Source organism: Enhydra lutris, unplaced genomic scaffold (assembly GCF_002288905.1).
Source record: "Enhydra lutris kenyoni isolate GAN:26980312 unplaced genomic scaffold, ASM228890v2 scaffoldscaffold58, whole genome shotgun sequence".
NCBI lineage: Eukaryota > Metazoa > Chordata > Mammalia > Carnivora > Mustelidae > Enhydra > Enhydra lutris.
The window spans coordinates 9,864,880-9,883,543 of record NW_019154142.1 but is presented as its reverse complement, the minus strand read 5'-3'; the positions used below and the strand labels follow the sequence as shown (position 1 = coordinate 9,883,543).

The 18,664-nt window shown below is 45.1% G+C and overlaps 1 protein-coding gene across 2 annotated transcripts in view; it reads right to left on the bottom strand.

The window, feature by feature from the left end:
* The window catches only part of LOC111158318 (prolyl endopeptidase), a 119,689-nt gene extending 101,591 nt beyond the window's left edge, over positions 1-18,098 (bottom strand). For both annotated transcript variants that reach the window (XM_022520289.1, XM_022520290.1), the window contains exons 1-2: positions 18,031-18,098; positions 12,844-12,918 (exon numbers count right to left, since the gene is read on the bottom strand). In XM_022520289.1, the coding sequence (XP_022375997.1) occupies positions 12,844-12,918; positions 18,031-18,075 (120 nt within the window). In that variant the 5' untranslated portion in view covers positions 18,076-18,098. The remainder of the gene's footprint in view (positions 1-12,843; positions 12,919-18,030) is intronic.
* Between the last annotated feature and the right edge of the window lie 566 nt (positions 18,099-18,664).

Here is an 18,664-nt window from a genome sequence, read left to right as displayed (position 1 = left end):
TGGCTTTCAACCTCCACTCTTCCCACATAAATGAAAAAAACTAGGGATAGTGCTATGCACATCCCACAAAGTTTGAACACATGGATGTGTGTGTGTGTATGAATATAAATGAATATAAATATACACAAATTTAACACACATATATAAATATAAACATATATAAATGAATGACCCAGTTAAAGCAACTCTCAGGGGCTTCTGGGGAAAATGGCTGGTGTCAGAGCAAGGCCTGACAGAAAACCACGGTCCCAGCCCAGTGAAGGGCTGAGCTCTTTCTGGAGGCCAGAGGGAGAAGCTTATGTGGGTCCCCTGTCACTGCTGGGAGTGTAGCAAAATTCAGAAATGACCCTCCAAGTGCAGGGATCCACCTATTAAAAAGGAAGCCAAAGGGTGGCAAAGCTCCTTCCTGAGGCCACAGGACCCAGGGCCAGGAGGCCACCCCAGGAGGGCTGGACAGTCACACAAAACACTGAAGGCAGGTTATGCCAAGCAGAAAATTAGATGCAGCTGCTTCAGGAAACACATCTAGAAATTGAGACTCTAACAGAATGGAATAATGTACTTTACAAGGCGAATATGAGGAATGAATTACCAAAAAATAAATAAATAAATAAAGAGCAAGAGCGAAAGAGAGAGGAGTGGTCCATATTTTCCAGTACTCCCTGAGCATTTATGAAAATTAGCAGGATCTCAGACGACAAAGGAAATCTTAAATCTCAAGAACGAAAGCTGGTTTAGGTCACAATTGTAACCACAATGCCATTAACCTCAACTAAGTAAGGTGCCTTTCTCTTCCTGGCCCCCAAATCCCATTACTCATTCCCAAGGAGCAGAAACACTGAACTCAAGTGGTGAGAACCCCAAATCCATTGGGCTCGCCTTTTCACATTAAAATCCCAGAGCAGGTCCACCTCTTCCTCTGGGCCCATCTGCCCTCAGGTGAGGAAGGCTCACGCTGAGCTTCCAGCAGCACATGATTCACAGAGCAGGTGGGCATTCCAGAAGCCTAGACACATCTCCTTCCACCTTCTCTACCTGTCCCATATGTGCAAATCGGTTTGACCTCACAATCCAGCCTTGTTCTCCAATCTAGTCACTACCAGAGAGTCCATTCCATGCTGAACTTTCACACCATTTGGCTCAGTCCTTTGGTACACATGCTCCTAAGCAGAAGCCTGACAAGGACACAGGGTACCTCAAATCCAAACCTAACTAAAAACCTGACCATGAAGAGGTTAAATGCAGACACATCCTCTCTTGAACAACTATTTTATCAATGAGGGAATCCAAACAACAATAAGAATATTTAGAAAACAAGAAAAAATAAGGCTATTAAGAATTAAAATTCATGAGATGCGGCAAAACATTTGGAGGTGATAGCTATTTCTTGTTGGTAACTTGGAGGAGGCCCGCTGAGAGCGTGGGGGAGGGGAGCGTGACCTCTACCGGCCCTCCAAGTACCCCTCCCAGAGATCCAGGGGCTGATCTGGGCACAGGTGAGGTGCTCTGTATGTGAATAAAAAGGCTGGGTCTGGAAAGTGACAGATTTGCAGGAAGTTTGTGGTTTACCCTCTCTCTCCATCCATCAGGTCTTACCAAGTCTGGGCGCCAGTAGCCTGCACCGCCATCTGTCCTAGATAACGTGCCTTACACCTCTGTCTGTATTCCCACTATGCTAACTCCTTTCTACATTCTTATGTAAAGAAACCCTATTCATTTTACAAGCAAAGTCTTTCCATCATGTCTTCTCTATGGACGACAGTTAATAAAGTAGTCACGAGCCCAGGCAAAGCAACTAGCTATGAGGACTGAGTAAAACCTCAACAGGCAAGACCCATCTTTCCCTACCCCATGGAAGAGGCTACTGGAAAACAATTAGAGGAAAGCAGATGATTTATAAGACAAAGAGAGATAAGCCTCCGGAAATACGTACACCCTGGATTGAACTCTGCCCAAAGGCACGTACACCCCGGCCACCAGTTATGGGAGCCATGCAGCTCCTTTTTTGTATGAGCTAGTAAGCTGGGCTTCAGGCACCGCTAGTCAGGAGTCCTAACGTAGCTCTTCCAGGGGTCCTGCTGTTGGCTGGGCAAGATGAGGTCAGCTGAACACGAGCAGCCCAGAAGAGGAACTGATCAGAAGCTCACACAAGTCCTGGCTGGCAAAGCCTGAAAAAAAGGTGTATCTACACGAACGCTGTCTCATCAGTAAATGAGAAAGTGAAATTAAACTAAATGTTCACATCAAGAGGTTTTAAAGTAACAAAAGAAAATAAGAAGAAATTAATGAACCAGAAAACTAAAAAGTATAACTTACAAGTCCTTGAACTGTTTCTTAAAAAAAAAAAAAAAAGATTCAACCAAAACTCTGGCTAACCTAATCAACAAAAGGGGAGAAATGGTACAGAAATTCAAAATTAGAAATGATAAAGAAATATAGACATATATAGAGTAAATCCAATAATGTAAGAAATACTACACATAATCCACTGCTGGTCAATTTTAGAATCGTGACGAAATGGGACAACTTTCTAGGAAATACAACTTTCTAGGAAATACAAGGGACTAAAATTGATCCAAAAAGAAAGAAGACCTGAACAAGGTAATAACCACGAAAGAGGAAAAGAGCCCAAGAATTAATGCAGCAAAAGAACTTGTCTCCGAGAGCTCTAAATTATCACGCAGATCATTTCCGTGCTATTTCAACTGCTCTGCAATAAAGGCAACAGGAAGCGTTTATTAAGCACTGACTTGAGTCTACCACTTTGCTGCATGTTTCAAAAACAGCAGTACTTAATTTTCACCACAACCATACATGGTAGTTTTCTCCAAATTGTAGATCAGAAAATTGAAGTTCAGAGCTGTTAAAAAATATGACCAATGTCACATCTGAGGAAATTGTGACATAAAGATTCAAACCCGTCTTTCTGCCTCCAAAGCTGCTCATTAAATGACCCTACACTATTGCCTTCCCGTTAATAAACAGGTTCTAAGATCTCTACAGGTTCTCATTAGTTGCTGGGGGGAACAGGGTAGAAAGAAAATTCTAGAAGAGAGACACGTTAGGAAGCTACGGAATGTCTAGGAATGCCTGCCTGAGCCAGAGCAGCGTCAGCAGAGATCTAATTTAAAAATAAATAAATAAATAAATAAATAAGCAAGGCATGAGATTTTACAGAGGCAGAACTGAAACCCCCAAGAATCACACGTATGACTAAACAGACAGCTGATTCAAATGGCCACAATGCTGTACAATGTTAAACAGGAGAGTCCCAGATGTCCTTATTCTAACACATGCCTTGGTTTCTCCCAATGAAGAAAGTAAGAACCACAAACACTGCCCATCCAATCTATAAAGATGCTAGAAACAGTGAGGAATCTACTAGAACTTCGGCACCTTGAGAGCAGACCCCATATAAATCAAAGGTATTATGGCAGTTTTCCTAAGCTTTCTGGACCTTAGTTATCTGGTGAAGTGTTTGGAAAGAGATTTCTACAGCAATCAGATGCTCCAGAATTACGGCTTAGGCACTCACATTTCACTAAGTGCCCAAGGAAGGTAATTTTTTTTATGACAAAGTGCTTTGTTCCCTGGACATGGCAGTGTGGGGTGGTGAATGGATTTTAGACACCTAAGTTTGGGGGCAAAAAAGAGAGGCTGGGAGAAGTCAGTTATTTCAGTTTTTCAGCTGTTAGCTCTTCACCGACGGGCTTCCCAGACACCCCAGCCTTTCTTAAGGGAACACTGTAGATGACTAAGACCAAAGCCAAGTTAATTGTCCACAGGGAAGATATCAGTGTTAAATGTATTTAAGCAATTTAAAGTATTTCATCAGTGGTCTGGGGCCTGCTTTTCTAAAATGGAGCTTTCCCTGATGGTGAACACAGGGGGCTAGTGTCCCAAACTCTACTCAGATGTGGCTCAGCCTCCTTTCAGCACTGACCTGTAGCAGCTCAAAGGTTAAGTGGCTTGCTCACCCCCAAATCACTGGTTCACCTGTGCTGGCATCTAAATTCCCTGCCCACAGGGACCACATCTGTCTCACACAGGTCAACGTAGGCTAGGGGGAGTTGGAGAGGGACAAACCCCCATGGAGTGGAAAAGAGGGTGAAACCCACAGACCTGTGACGTTTGGGACAGCCAGCATCCATTCTCCTTTTCCAGCGTCCTTCCTTCTTAACAGATAGTAACTCCAGGTGGCTTTCAATGTTACAGATGCCAAAGAGGGTCCCTGGGGCTTCTACCAAATTTCTGGAGGCCACAGTTCAGCCAAGGAAAGACTGATCATATATCTGGAGTTTGGTCAATCAAACCTCCCTCTCCTGGGACAGTCACGACGCAAGGGACAGAGGGTTGAATGAAGATCATTGATATCATTAACAGTGCTGGGTGAAAAGTGGAAATTCCTACCACAGAGCCCTACGACTATCTGGTTCTTGCCTATTCCAAGCCTAGACCTTCAGTCCGCCCCAGGAGCTGTCCTCATCCTTGCCATAAATTCCCTATTTGCTGAAGTTGGCCAGAATCCATTTCTGCTGCTTGCTCAAAACCCTGGTTACGGAAGGCACGAGGAGAGAGAAAAAGAAGGGAGCCAGCAGTACTTAGAAAAGAGGATGGTCCAGTACCAGCAACTTCCTCAGACTTTTTTTTTTTTTTTTTTGGTTAAGAAAGAGAGTGGAGTAGAGGGAGGCAGAGAGAGAGAGAATCTTAAGCAGGTTCCATTCCCAGCACAGAGCTGGACACGGAGCTTCATTTCATGACCGTGAGATCATGACCTGAGCTGCAGTTGAGTCAGACGCTCAACCGACTGAGCCACCCACGTGCCCCATTTCCTCATACTTTTGATGATTATCCCATCCACAGATCAAAAGGAAGTTGTTCCCCACTTACATATTTCATCTGTGGATTTATGAGAAGTATGTTTACAAAGTACCATAAGGTAAACATTTCCAAAGGAGGTGGTGAGATATTTAATACCTTACAAGTCTTGGAGATTGACATAATATGTGGTAACATATTTACCTAAGGCATTTCCTGTTTCCACTCAAGAATGGACAGCATAGGAGTAATTCTGAATCCAGGCCCTTACACAAAACATCAATGAACGGGTGGAAGGGTGTTTTACAGGCCAGCTTTGCTTGTGGAGTTCACAAGGCCCCAATTAAAAGGGGTTCCACCTTTAAGGTAATCTTTGCCCTTTGTTGAATCGTCATGCTTTAGAACACAGAAGCCTCACTTAAGAGGTCATAGTTCCCTGGAAAAACACCAGCATCCAGAATGTCAAGCACATTTTTTTGAAAGACGTAAGCTTCCAAAGGAAAATCCTGCTTAGTTTCCTGGATGAAAATAAAGAGAACAATCTTGAAGTTGGACATTCTGACTAAGGAGCTGGAGCACTCGAGTTGAAGGTCCAGCGCTCAGGCCTGTTAAGCAGCAGCGCCCCACGCTGCACCATCTTTGCAAGACCTGTACTGTGTATGGAAAGCGAAATCTTCTGTGCATTTGCTGACTTGAAGGCCACGAACACCTTGGAAGCCAGATGAACTGATTATGATCATACTCATTTTAGACATGAAAAAAAGGAATCCGGGCTAGGGTAGCCTGCCATGGTCAGAGCACAAGAAAATGGAAGCAAAAGAGCTCTAATTTGTGTGTTGACTCCAGTCCCATTTGGCAAATGCCTTCTGCCTCCACACGGCCTCCCAGCGGAAAGGTCATGAGGAAGACCAGCCACCCACAGGGTGAAGGCACTAGTCGCGAAGAAGATACTCATGGCCTGTCCTGAAGTCTCCAGAGAACACGGGAAACGCAAACCAGTCTTTTACGCTTTCAATTAATTTCCAGTAAACTTTATCTGCTGCCTTCTGGCTCAGAGACACTGAATTCGCCCTTCATAACATGGGAAGTCCTGGGGACAGGCTTCTACTCCGTCGGCTCTGCAGCCTGGCAGCACAGTCGCCCGACACACAAATGCAACTGGGCAGAGGAGTCTTGCCTCCCAGCTCCACGCTGGCTCTTCCACAGGTTGGCTCTGGCTCCGGACTAGGAATAGCACAGTGCCCAGGGAGATGGAGGCCAGATCGCTACCAGAACAGAGCAGGAACTCCTCACACTACACGCTCTTAGGGTCTTAGGGTTAACCTTCAACAATGAAAACAAAAGCAAGCAAACAAAGAAGAAAAGAGACCTCACAGTAGGCAGGAAGGATGTCTTTCTGAATGAAAGCAGGTAATGACCTCCCTACTGACCTCCGTGATACTGCAGTACCTACACTGAAATTCTAGCCTCCTTCAATATCCTAGAGATGATCAGAAGTCCTCTAAGATTTAAATCTTGCCTGCCACGGAAGGAAACAGTGCAAGGACAGGGGAAGAGAAAGGTGACATGCCCAGTTGTCTTACTCTGGAAGACTAAATGACTCCTGCTTTCCTCTCTATGATTCTTAGCCCCTTATTGGCAGGTGTCGTGAGCTAGCAACCTGTAACTAACTCTTCAGGCCAATGGGGGAACGGGAAGGAAGAGCAAATAATGTCCTAGGGAAGAAGACCTATGTTGCGCATTCCTTTGATCCTCTCTGAAACAGATGGTAATTTTATTTCATTTTATCAGAAGGCATGAATATAAATAAAAATGACTCTTTGGTTTTGTTGTTGCTGGTTCTTACTAGCATTCTTCTCTCATGATCCACCAAGGAAATGGAGCTGTTGTTACTCTCATTTTGCCTAGGGCAGCTCTTGGGGAGAAAAAAAAAAATTGGTCATTAGATATACGCAACTGATATTCTATACTTAGTTACTCCTGTAGCAAAGTCCCAGGACAGTTTCGGTGAGAGTCAGATCTGACAATTAGTTACAGTTAAGACAGCTATCCCTTGAAAGATATCAATTCTTCCTTCCTCTGTGTATCTCCCCTTCGGTAACTCAGTAGCAACTTCTGGAATATGCAACTAAAAAGCTGGAACCACAAAACATGGCGTGAGACCGAGAGACTCGAGAGCTCACGAGGACACTGCTTCCATTTGGACCTTGGGGCTGCAAAACTAAGCCCAAGGATGTAAAGACAGGAAGTTATCACTATCGGGAAGGGGAGCAAACAGCGCGGTGTGGACGGACAACACCACAGCGGGTGGAGAGGCCAGGACCAATAATCATTCACTGGTCCCAGGGCGACCACCAACTCAGCCGTGAAAGCGACGGAAGCAGAGTCCGGGGAAGCAAGCAGCAGAGCAGTGCCCCAGCCGGGACACTCGCACATCTCGACTCCCCCAGACATGTGGTCCACGTGAACAGTGAAGAACACGGGGTTGGGAAGTTTCTGGATTTGACAAGTGGGTCATGGCTGCTCATGACGGAGGCTGGTCTGTACTGATGGGAACGGTTCCTGGGAGCGATGACAAAGGCAGGTGGCTCAGCTATGTCAAGGGGTTTGGAGAGTGGCTTGTGGACAGGTGGAGGAAGAGAGGGAGACAGCCCATGGTAAGATCTGAAATAACATCTGAGTGGGGCACCTCCCAAGGGGCCAGGACACCAACGGAGAGAAAGAAAGAGGTTGCAAAAAGCTATGGCGGAGTGTGGGGCTTGGAGATTGCTTGTTTGCCACCAGAAATAACAAAGAAATCTAGAAAGTTAAAGATGAGGCTGTCCGCCACTGCACGTGACTGCCAGTGCATGGAGGATGGGGGAGCGGGGCCTGGCTATGAGACTGAAGGTTCAAATTAACCTCGGGGTCAAAACACCGGCGTGCAGGGAGACTGCTCCGAACTGCCTCCCAAGACGTGCGTGGGACACGCTGGCAACGCCTGTTGAAAGGAGAGTATGAGCTAACTGCCTGTTGGGCCCGCCTGTTTAGTCCTCGAATCATTTTAACGACTGCAAACCTCCCTCCCTAGCACTCCACGCTGAGAACTTCCAAGGTGACCCTGGTGTTCCACTTATGCCAGTGAGATTTCACTGTGGTTCAGATGCTTCAAGAGGCAGGCCTAGGTCTCTAAAGTACGTTTAACCCAGAGCTGTCCCTTTACCTGATTTTTGTGGTTGAGTTCCTCTTCCCATATAGATTCTCCAACAATTGTTTTTATAAAGGTCATTTGTAAAGTTGCAATTGTTTGGAGCACTGGAATTTTGCATCCTTCTCCCACTTAATAACCTACCAGAAGCACTTTTTCAGATTAGTAAACAATCTTTACAGCCCAGCATTTTAACGGATGCATCTACTAATTCACTGAGCAGATTCAATATATTCTATTAAAATATTACCCTACTGCTGAAAATTTTTCACTATTAGAAATAACGCCCCAAACTGAACCTTTTTGAGATCTCCGTATTTCCAAAATGGCAGGGTTACTCTCCCAGGAGGTGTGAAATCTCTTTCACTCCCAAGTGTTTGCTTTTTGTTGCTATCAGATGGGTTAATTTCTCATTATTAGTGACATATATGGGAGTTAACAGTTTTTTATTTATTTTTTTTTAAAGATTTTATTTATTTGACAGACAGAGATCACAAGTAGGTAGAGAGGCAGGCAGAGAGAGAGAGAAGGGGAAGCAGGCTCCCCGCTGCCCAGAGAGCCCGATGTGGGGCTCGATCCCAGGACCCTGGGATCATGACCTGAGTCGAAGGCAGAGGCTTTAACCCACTGAGCCACCCAGGCGCCCCAACAGTTTTTTATTTTGTACATACTCTACTGAATCATTCTAATAAATTTTCATTTGTTTCCCTTAGATTTTCTAGACATATGATCCTATATAATCTATAGTGAATGATAATTTTCTTTTCTCCAAATTTTGGTTCATGTTTTACTTTGTAAACATCTAAAAATCACAGTGACAAGAGACATTTTAGCCTACTATTTAAGTTGTTTTTGAATCAGACATTATCTTGATAAAGCACTGTTATTCCTACTTTTAGATGTTCTTTACTTTCTGATATTAATTCTCTAGCTTTTATTTAATCCATTTCTATATTAATATTAAATTCTTCTTCATTTCCTATGATAAATTCTACTTTCTTTTAAATCTACTAACACTTTTTTATGTTTTTTATATAAACACGAAGGATTGGTCCATAAATCTTCATTGTCCAATACACAGCACTAGCCACGCGTGGATGCTGAGCGCGTGAAGTGTGGCAGCTCAGGACTGCTAGGTGCTGGAAGTGTAAAATACGCACCGTGTTTCAAAAACTTAGTCTCAAAAAAAAAAAAAACAAACGAAAATATGTTAATATTTTATATTACCTTTTGAGATATTAATATTTTGAAAATACTGATTACATAAAATATAGTACTATATAATGAATTCCACCTGTTTCTGTTTACTTTTTAAAATGTGGCTACTAGAAGAATCTGAATTACGTATGTGGCTGGTATTATATATCTACTGGGCAGCCCTGGTCTGTTTCCTCTTTACCAAGTATCTCAAGTTTTCATGTCAGGTTGGATTTACCTCAGAGAAACAAGTGAGTTGTGAAAGATCTTCTACAATCTGGAACGTTTGCTAAAATGGGATTATATGGGCCTTGACAGCTTGAAAGGATTCGTCTAGATTCAACACCCTCCTACTCTGGTTTTTGAGAATTTTTTAAGCTACAGGTCTGTTCTGATATTCTTTTATAAAAGATAAAGCCTCAAATGCCAGGCATGGTCAGAAATGGATAACCCACATTAAATACTAGATTAAATCAAAGATCTACTGATAGCATTTCAGATTTTAGTATAAAAGAGCTACGTATGTTCCTCATTTCCTGGCTAGTTTTTATTGAAAAAAGTAGCCTTAGGGGTACGCAGGTGGCTCAGTCGGTGAAGCAACCGCCTTCTGCTCAGGTCATGATCCCGGGGTCCTGGGACAAAGTCCCACATCGGGCTCCCTGCTCGGTGGGGAGCCTGCTTCTCCTTCTCCCTCTGCCACTCCCCCTGCCTGTACTCTAATAAATAAATAAAATCTTAAAAAAAGAAAAGAAAAAGCCTCTTTTTCTTTGTTTTGGAGGCTATGTGAAGACAGTCCTCTTCACCACGATCTGACTAGTCCACCTTTGTGTGTATGTGTACAACTATGAGCAGAAAATGTTCACTGGAAAAGCACACCCTACCCTTTTCAGTCTGTGACCGAAATTTAACTCCTTAGAAATCAGATGACATACTACTTATCACTAACCAACCTGTTTGGAGCGGAGTGAGAAGGGTGTGCAGGGACACTGCAGAGAGGAGGCAGAAGCTGCAAAGCTCCTCTGACACCTGAGCAAAACCGTATGCGCAGGTTAGCCTGGGCATGGGGGCCAGCCCGGGCATGGGGGCCGGCTCATGGTCCTCGCAGAAGGCCCACAAAATCCCATGGCAGGCACACATGGGAATATATTCCTACAGCTTGCATTCCCAACGACCCGAGTCTTTTTTCTTTTATTATTTTTTAATGTAAAATTGATAACCAGCTGTGCCCCCTGGATGCCACTCCTTGCTCCACACCTACTAGACCAGTGACCTTGGACTTAATCATTCAGTAACTCAATTTCTTCATCTGTAAAATGGGGAAAATAAAAAGATCTATTTTAGACTTTGAGAAGTAAATGAAACAGGGTATGCAAAGCTACCAATAAAGTGTCTGGCACCCAGTAAGCATCCAGTAAATGTACCCCATGAAAGTAATAGTGTACACTCATTACCTGTTAAGATGACTAGTGAAGTTTCATCTACTAATAAGTGGCTTGGCAACCATGGGACCAGCCAGTATCAATCAAGGAACAGCCAAGTTTATATGTTATGTTCATTAACACATAAACTAAAACTGGGTCATTCTGATCTTGCTGAATCCCTCAATCACCATCAAAGCTCGAAGAAATCAAGGATGTATCCATTACCCCAGACAAAGACATCATCAAAGAGACCGTCATTGGGGACACTCTTCTCAGAGAAGCACAGGAAGCTCACTCCCTTCCCTGGGGCTTCTGGTTCATTACAGACTACGCAGCTACCTGTGACTCCCTATCGCAGGCTCAATCCCCCTCTCAGCTCAAACTAATGCTGGGTGATCGAGGTGTTGAGTGGCAGGGTGAGGAGGCAGCCCCAGACCTGCTCCCTGCGCCGTCTCGCCTTTCCTGCCGAGCTGGAGCCTTCGCCCACTCCAAAAGATCTCCATCAGTTTCTCATTCTGGAGTCTCTACACATCCACCTCTATAACCAGTGCTTCATGAAAACCCAAATACCAATCATTCTCACCCATGAGAACTTTGCCTTTCTTAAAGTCAGGAAAGGGAGATAAGAAGGATTACAAGTACTAGGGAACACCACTAGAAAATCTCAAAATGGTGGCGTGTTTATTTCAAGGACAAAGGTAGAGGAGAAGTTGTAAGGGCTTCTGTAGTGAGTGAAAAAGGACAGACATGCTAGGAAGAACAGGAGTGGGTGACAGAAAGGGAGTGTATTTAACACTGCTTTTTGAAAAATGGGAAATGTATTCTGGGATTCCAAAGAAGCTCACATGAATTCCTGGAATAGAAATAGTATACATCTTCCGATGTACTAAGTAATACACAAATATAGTTATAAAAAGGAGTCAAGGAACTTGAGACGGACTGGAGAAACATGATCTGCTCACCAAACAAACTAATTAACCACATAGAGTATATGTAAGGATGAGTCCCAAATGACAAGTCCTGGGCACTCTAAGGAGAACAGAATATCTATAGGACATAGCACTCAGGTGTGACTTCATTAATGAAATGAGACTTCAGCTCAAAATACTATGTGTTTCAGGGCACCTGGGTAGCTCAGTTGGTTAAACGGCCGAATCTTGACTTTGGCTTAGGTCATGATCTCAGGGTCCTGGGACTGAGCCCCACATCAGGCCCTACACTCAGCAGGGAGCCTGCCTGAGGACTCTCTCTCCCTTACCCTCTATCCCTCCACTCACTCATGTGCTCTTGCTTGCTCTCTCTCTCTCTCTCTCTCAAATAAATAAATAAATACATCTTAAAAAACAAAACAAAACAAAACAAAAAAAAAAACCCTGAGTTTCTCCAAAAGAATAGGAAAGCTTTGTATTTTCAGACAGAACAGAAAATTCCCCCCTCCGCCCCCTTACTTCTATAAAATTTAAGAATGTTCTTATATTTACAATTTGGTTTTTGTTTTATTGTTGTTCCATTAAAATCAATAAGTAATTCAAGACCAGCATTCACTGTTTAAGACCTGATACTTGTTCAGTATAGAGTTGAGCTTTCGACAGCACAGAACTATAAATGTATTCTCTCTTCCTTATGATTGTCTTAATACCATTTTCTTTTCTCTAGCTTCCTTTATTTTAAGAAGATAATATACAAGACATATACAAAATGTGTGTTGACTCTTCATGTTATTGGTAAGCCTTCTTGGCAACAGTAGACTATGAGGAGTTAACTTTTTGGAGACTCAAAAGTTATAACTGGATTTTCAGCTGCACTGGGGAGAGGGGTCAATGCCACCAACCTGCAGGTTGTTCAAGGGCCAACTTTACAGGATTTCCTTTTCCATTGGAAAAAATGTTTTAGGCAACTTTCCCTTCACATTATTTTATGTTTTCATTTTTACCTGGCATTTTACTTCTCATTTTTTCATTTCAAATACTTGGTTCATCGGTGTCACCATAAACCATAAACATTATTGCAAACATTTTTTATTTTCTCTGGGACTAAAATGTTCTCATCTTTCACCCATGGATCATTTGACAAAAAGTGGTAGCACCAACAGGTTCCTTCACCACCCCATGGAAGAAAACACAGGAAGATACCAGGAAGGAAAAAGCCATAGCTACTGATGGCTAGGGTTTGGCGCCAGGTACTAAGACCACCTCATCTTTAATTATAAGCCCTAATTACCTTTGTCTGCTCGCTGTCTGGGTCTTCAAGCCAAGCATAAGGGTCATAAATCTTATGTCCATGATAATCCTGTACCTGCAACAGACAAAATGTGGTATTGAACAATTAGTGTCTAACCCCCAACTGGGTTAGTATTTTCTGAATGTAACAGATAAAACAGGAGGACAGGCAAAATACCCCAATTGGCTCACTGGCAATGTGTCTGCCCAAATTACCACATGAACCAAAGCTGGCAGGTTCTCAAAGGTGTCAAGCCACCCGCCATGAAAAGCATGTTTTAGCTGGAGAGGAAAGAAAGAGGAAAGGTCAGAATAGGGAACTGCTCTGTCTGTACAACACAAAACAAAGGCCTGCCGCTGTGCTAAAGAAACTTGGAAATGTGTGGTCAGTGGCAAAGCCCAGAATCGCACAATGCAGCCGGGACACAAGAAGGGCACGTTTGTGAAGGAGTTACCACACACGTGCTTACCGGCTTCTCGTCTGTTCCTGCTAAGCTTGCTAATGATTAGAAAATCTCCCTACAATATATTACATGATAGGTTTCGTCTTTAAGTCTCAACTGCCAAAAAGCAAGTCACCGATGTGCAGTAGAATGATTCTAGTTGATATCAGCTAAAAAAAAAAAAAGCTGACTTGGGCACAATGAAAGAACATTCCTAAAACTGAAGCCTTTCTTCCCTTTTGTGTATTGTTATGAAATGCTTATAATAAAAGAGACACAAAGGCATCACCCAATCAGACTAGTCCGGTATTTGAAGAAAGACAATGGCTTAGTGCAGGCAGGGTCTGGCTGAGGGGAAGGCTTCAGGAGCGTCCATGGGAACTGACCATCAGAAACACCTTCAAGCTTGTGAAAAGCCACATCCTGTGCCTGGCCTCAGAAACTGAGCGAGGCTGCCAGGGCGGGCAGGAGTCACCACTCCCCAGGTGATCATGCCTAAAAAAAAATTCCCAAAGGTAGAGGCCGTTATGAAATCTCTCCGTTTCATACTATCCTGATAAATCTAACTGAAACTACATGGACAACATCTTTCCAGGAAATCTCTCTGAACTACTCCAACATTCCAGCTACAGTTTCTTAGGAAGTTTTTTGGGAACAATACCAGGGTCTCAGATGAATTTTTAACTCCTAGCTTTGTCTCGAACATCAGAAGGTAAGGGCTCCTCCCTAACGGAGAGAAACAATGTCCTGGGAAAGGAAAAATCTGCTGCTTTTACTTCTGGTCACAGTTCCCGTGTGGCTGCTGGGCAGGTGAGAAGAATCTCCTGGTGCCTAAAACCCTGGGCTTTCTGCAAAGGGCCTTCATCTCACTGCATCTGGTGAGAGCCAGGTGAGAGAACACCTGGAGAAATGCACACCTGGAAGAATAGGCAGTTGAAGCAGAACACTCAGAAAATGTTCTCATTAAACAACTGACAAATGCAAGGGACACAACACCAGACTAAAATCTCTCCTGATGAGTTTTCATAAAATGACCAACTTTCAACCTTTCTGGAAAACCTCTCTAAATTGTAGCTGATTGTTACCACTGAACGAAAACTTATCTTCGTATCTGCAAGACTCTCACATTTTACACCCCTTGAAGTGGTTTTCAGTATGCTTAAAATAACTACCTTCTCCTCTCTGACAGTAAGAAATCAGAAAAATTTAAAGTTGTAAAGGATCTTCCAATCCAACATTTTTAGGAGCCATGACAGACAATTGGCAACATGCCCAGGGCCGCACCGAGTTCAGAACCAGGGCTAGGACTAAAAGCAAACTGCCAACAGCTTTTCCCCAAATATTCCTTGGAGGTGACACGTCAGGTTTAAAAATGGTCCTCAATTATGATGTTACTAAAACTCAAGACAGTTCTATCGACTTAACTTGTCATAAGAAAGCAGAAAAGATTAACAGGAAATCATGTTAGTTTTGCCTAATACTAGGTCCAAAGCAATGAACATTTGCTGACTATCCACACTGTTGTGCCTAGTGTTTTAAGGCATCCTTGTAAGAGGGTGGATGGTATTCCTAGTTTACAGAGTATGGAATACAATTCACAAAGGCGAGCAAGCATAAAGGGCTACAGATTTACTGTTCACTTGGAGGCTACGGTGGACTATAAACACCAAGCCACAGATTTCAGCCATGGTATCTCACTGAGAGGCTCTTACTAACTCAATTTCCAGGTGAGGAAACTGAAGTCAGAAAGTTAATAAGCAGTAGAACCGTGACCCTCTATAAGCCAATCTCAAAGTCTGTGCACTTAACCTCTTGCTAATGAACCAGGCCAGGTGTAAACTGGCAGGTCCACCCCTGACCCAGAGCCCAGGGGTTCCTCCTGAATGGTGTTTACCTCTGAGGAAACAGCCCCATCTCCCTGGCACCAGTATTACCATCTAAAACAGACTGAGGTCAGCTGTGCAGCAGACATTTTTAACCAGGGGAGGAAACGCATTCTCCCCAGGACAATCCCAGGAGCCAAGGGCCACCACTCTACTCCCCTGCCCCATTACTTCTTCTACAAGACCATTCCCTACAAGTGGAGTGATCTTATAGCCACATACCCCAAACTCAAGTTGTGCAGTGTCTGACTCCATCTGATCTAAGTTTGCCAGCCATACCTCATCTCCCCCCAAAGACTTTTAAAAATAGAGCCCTGACAAGGCACTTGTTACTATTCAATATTTTAGTTGTACTATTCAGTAGCTTACCTGCTGACTTCAGGGTAAATTGCAGAGTCCTGCACACAGCAGGCAAAGCCCATCAAATCTGACCTTTCTTTTTTTTTCCTTTCCTTTCCAGCTCCCATCCAAGCTTGTCCACCCATGGATGGTCACAATGGCCTTCCTGCCATCCCACAAACAAGTGCAAGTCCACAACTGTCCAGCCCTACGTAACTATGATTTATTTTGGTCACACAGCCAGGAATGTCCTTTCTACCTTATCCGACTGGCCAACTTCCAGGCTCAACGCACATATGATCTCTTTGCCCTGTGGAAATTAAACCCATTCTCCTGGGTGTTCTCCACTCACCCCACACACTCTTCTAACCCCTGGAGCATGCCTGAATATTTCCTGACAGCAACACGCTGGGGGAACGGATGATGGCATTGCACTGCAAGTGTCATGGTTTCCAAATTTCTGCTCATTAGGGCAGAAATCCACCAAAAATGGTTGCATACTCCAACCCCAGTTCAGCAGAAGACTGCTGATGTTCAAGTGACAGAGAGAGAGCTACAGTAATTTCTAGCACCTGCTGGAGAGAGACAAAACCATCCTAGAAATCAAGGCTACCATTTGAGTAAACGCGTTAAGTCTAGCCTAAGGTTTAGTAATCAAGGCTCTGTCACAGGAAAAAGATACCCCACATAGGCTATCAGGGCTGGCATAAGTACACTGCGAGAGCCACAGAGCAGAGTCCAAGCTGGACCAGAGCTACATTCTCCTGCCCATGAGGATTAGGGTTCTCAAGCGTTCTCTGGTGAGAAGAAACTGGAGAATATTAAAATCCATGCCACCTTTTGAGTTAATTGTTCATTACTGTTTTAATTGTTCATAATCTTTTCGATGTCTTCAAAAAATCCTCACTTAACCCTTTCTAGAACTGCAGGATTTTGGTAACCCAAATGGAAAAACTAAGCAAGGAACGATCCCTACTAAAAACAAAATAAGTCTAAAACGATGCTTATGAAGCCACACAGTAGATAGTTCTTTATATTCTTATCTACCCTGAAAACTCAAAGATCCCAAAGAACCAAAATGAGATATTCACATGTCTTCTGATTACTGAAGTCTGGCCCACTGTAGGGCTAGACTGTCATGTGAATAAATGAATGATGATCTTCTTACTGCAAACATTAAGTCCTAAGCCCTGTGGCTAGCCAAGCCAGCACTAATATTTCATATATGAGAAAGAATGCCTCTAACAGGTAAGTGATCTCCCCAAAGGCATCCAGCTAGTGAGCTGCAAAACCAGAACCAGCACTCAGGTCTTTTCCTCTTTTCCATTCTGGGCAGGATCACTTTACTCTCATACACAAAGGAAACACAGGAATACAGCTTCTTGGGCCGTTAGAGTAAATTTAATAATCAAGCAGCTGAAGAGACTGAGAAAACATGGTTACCAGATGGCCACTGGTCAAAGAAACCATGAATGTACAGTGCCACTTGGAAGTCTTAATTTGAAACAATATGTCCTTTACTCTAAAGTCTCAGTACCTTTTAACCCAAAGGAAATGTGCTTTGAAGTACAGACTTTTTGGCATAAATCAGGTCAGAGTAAGTAGAAAAAAAGTGGATGTATATATACAATTCTTTTTTTTTTTTTTTTTTTTTTCTGATTCTATTTTAAGTTATCTGAGAAATTTGGCTATTCCTAAGAGAATCATGCCCACGAGGTCTGGATTCACTCCAGTTCCTAAGATGCCAAATTAATTTTTACACAAAAAGGGTGTTTGCCCAGATTTCCACCCACTAGATCTCAACAGTTACCCTGAGATAATCTACAGCTTATGTAAATGACGGCTAACCCCTCCACTAAGCAAAACAAACTCTTTCTGAAAAAGGCCATCCCCTCTCCCTTCTAAAGGCCTCCTCTCACCCCCATTAACTCCTTTTCTTGTTTAGGAAAACTTGGATCCACACTGCAACCCTGTGGGGTCACTACTCCATCCTTCCCATTACTCTGTCTCGTCTCTGCATCCCCGGCGGCCTGAGGCAGGGCAGGCACTCAATACACGTTTTAAAATCGAATGAATGAACTTCAACTCTTAAGGATTTTAAGTCTGGAAGTTCAAAAAGTTTGCTTTTGTTTTAAATTTTACACCATCCACACACATGCACACTTTCTCCTACCATATTCGACCAAGAGCCTCCTCCAGTCAAAAAGCGGGGACACGTTCCGTCTTCCCAATCCCGTAAAACGCCAATTCCTACCTGGGCGTCTGCCCTTGACCCCATTGATTTTCGGAGGCGGCCCAACGGCGGCTGACCCCAGGCTCCGCCGCCACCAGGCGGCCAAGGACGGCCACCAGGGCCCCCGCGGCTCGGGAGGAGCCGGGCGCCCCCGGCCCCTTTCTCGCAAACAAAGGCCGAGGGGGAGGGGAGGGACCAGGGGGCGAGGGGCTGCGGGGAGAGCACTGCGGGCGGCGGCAGACGCGGCACCCGCGGCGGGCAGCCGGGCGGGCGCGGGCTGGGGTACTCACGGCGGTCTCATCGCGGTACACGTCGGGGTACTGGAAGGACAGCATGGCCAGGGACGGGCGGGGGGCAGCGTGGGGGCGCAGGCTGCGGGCGCGAGCGGACGGGGCTGGCCGCGGGGCGAGGCTGGGACGCTGGCAGGGGCCGAGCGGGCGGCGGCGGCGGCGGCGGCAGCGGCGGGCGGCTCTCGGCCAGGGCTCCCACGACCGGACCGGCAGCGAGTCGGCGAGGACGTGCTGGAAGCAGGAAGCAACTGCCGGCGAGGCCGGGAGCCCCTCCCCGGCGGGCGGGCCCAGCGGCGGCTGCGGCGGCAAGAGGGAGCGGGCGGCGCCGTGCGTGCGCCGGGCCGGGCGCACAGCTCCCTCTGCAGGAGCGCCGGCCGCGCCCGCGCCGCCCGGGCACACGGGCCACCCCGCCGAGGCCGTGCCGCAGCCACGCGGGCCCGCCGCCCGGGGCCACCACGCCGGGCACCCGCCGGAGACGCACCCGCGCCGGCCGGGGACACGGTGCGGGGCACACGTCCGGTCACGCCGGGCGGGGGCCACCACGCCTCCTCCCTCCCGCCCTCCCGAAGTCCCTCGCTGTCAGTTGAGCCGTAGCCGCGCCGGCGGGAGAGTGAACAGCCGGGTTTGCTTATTA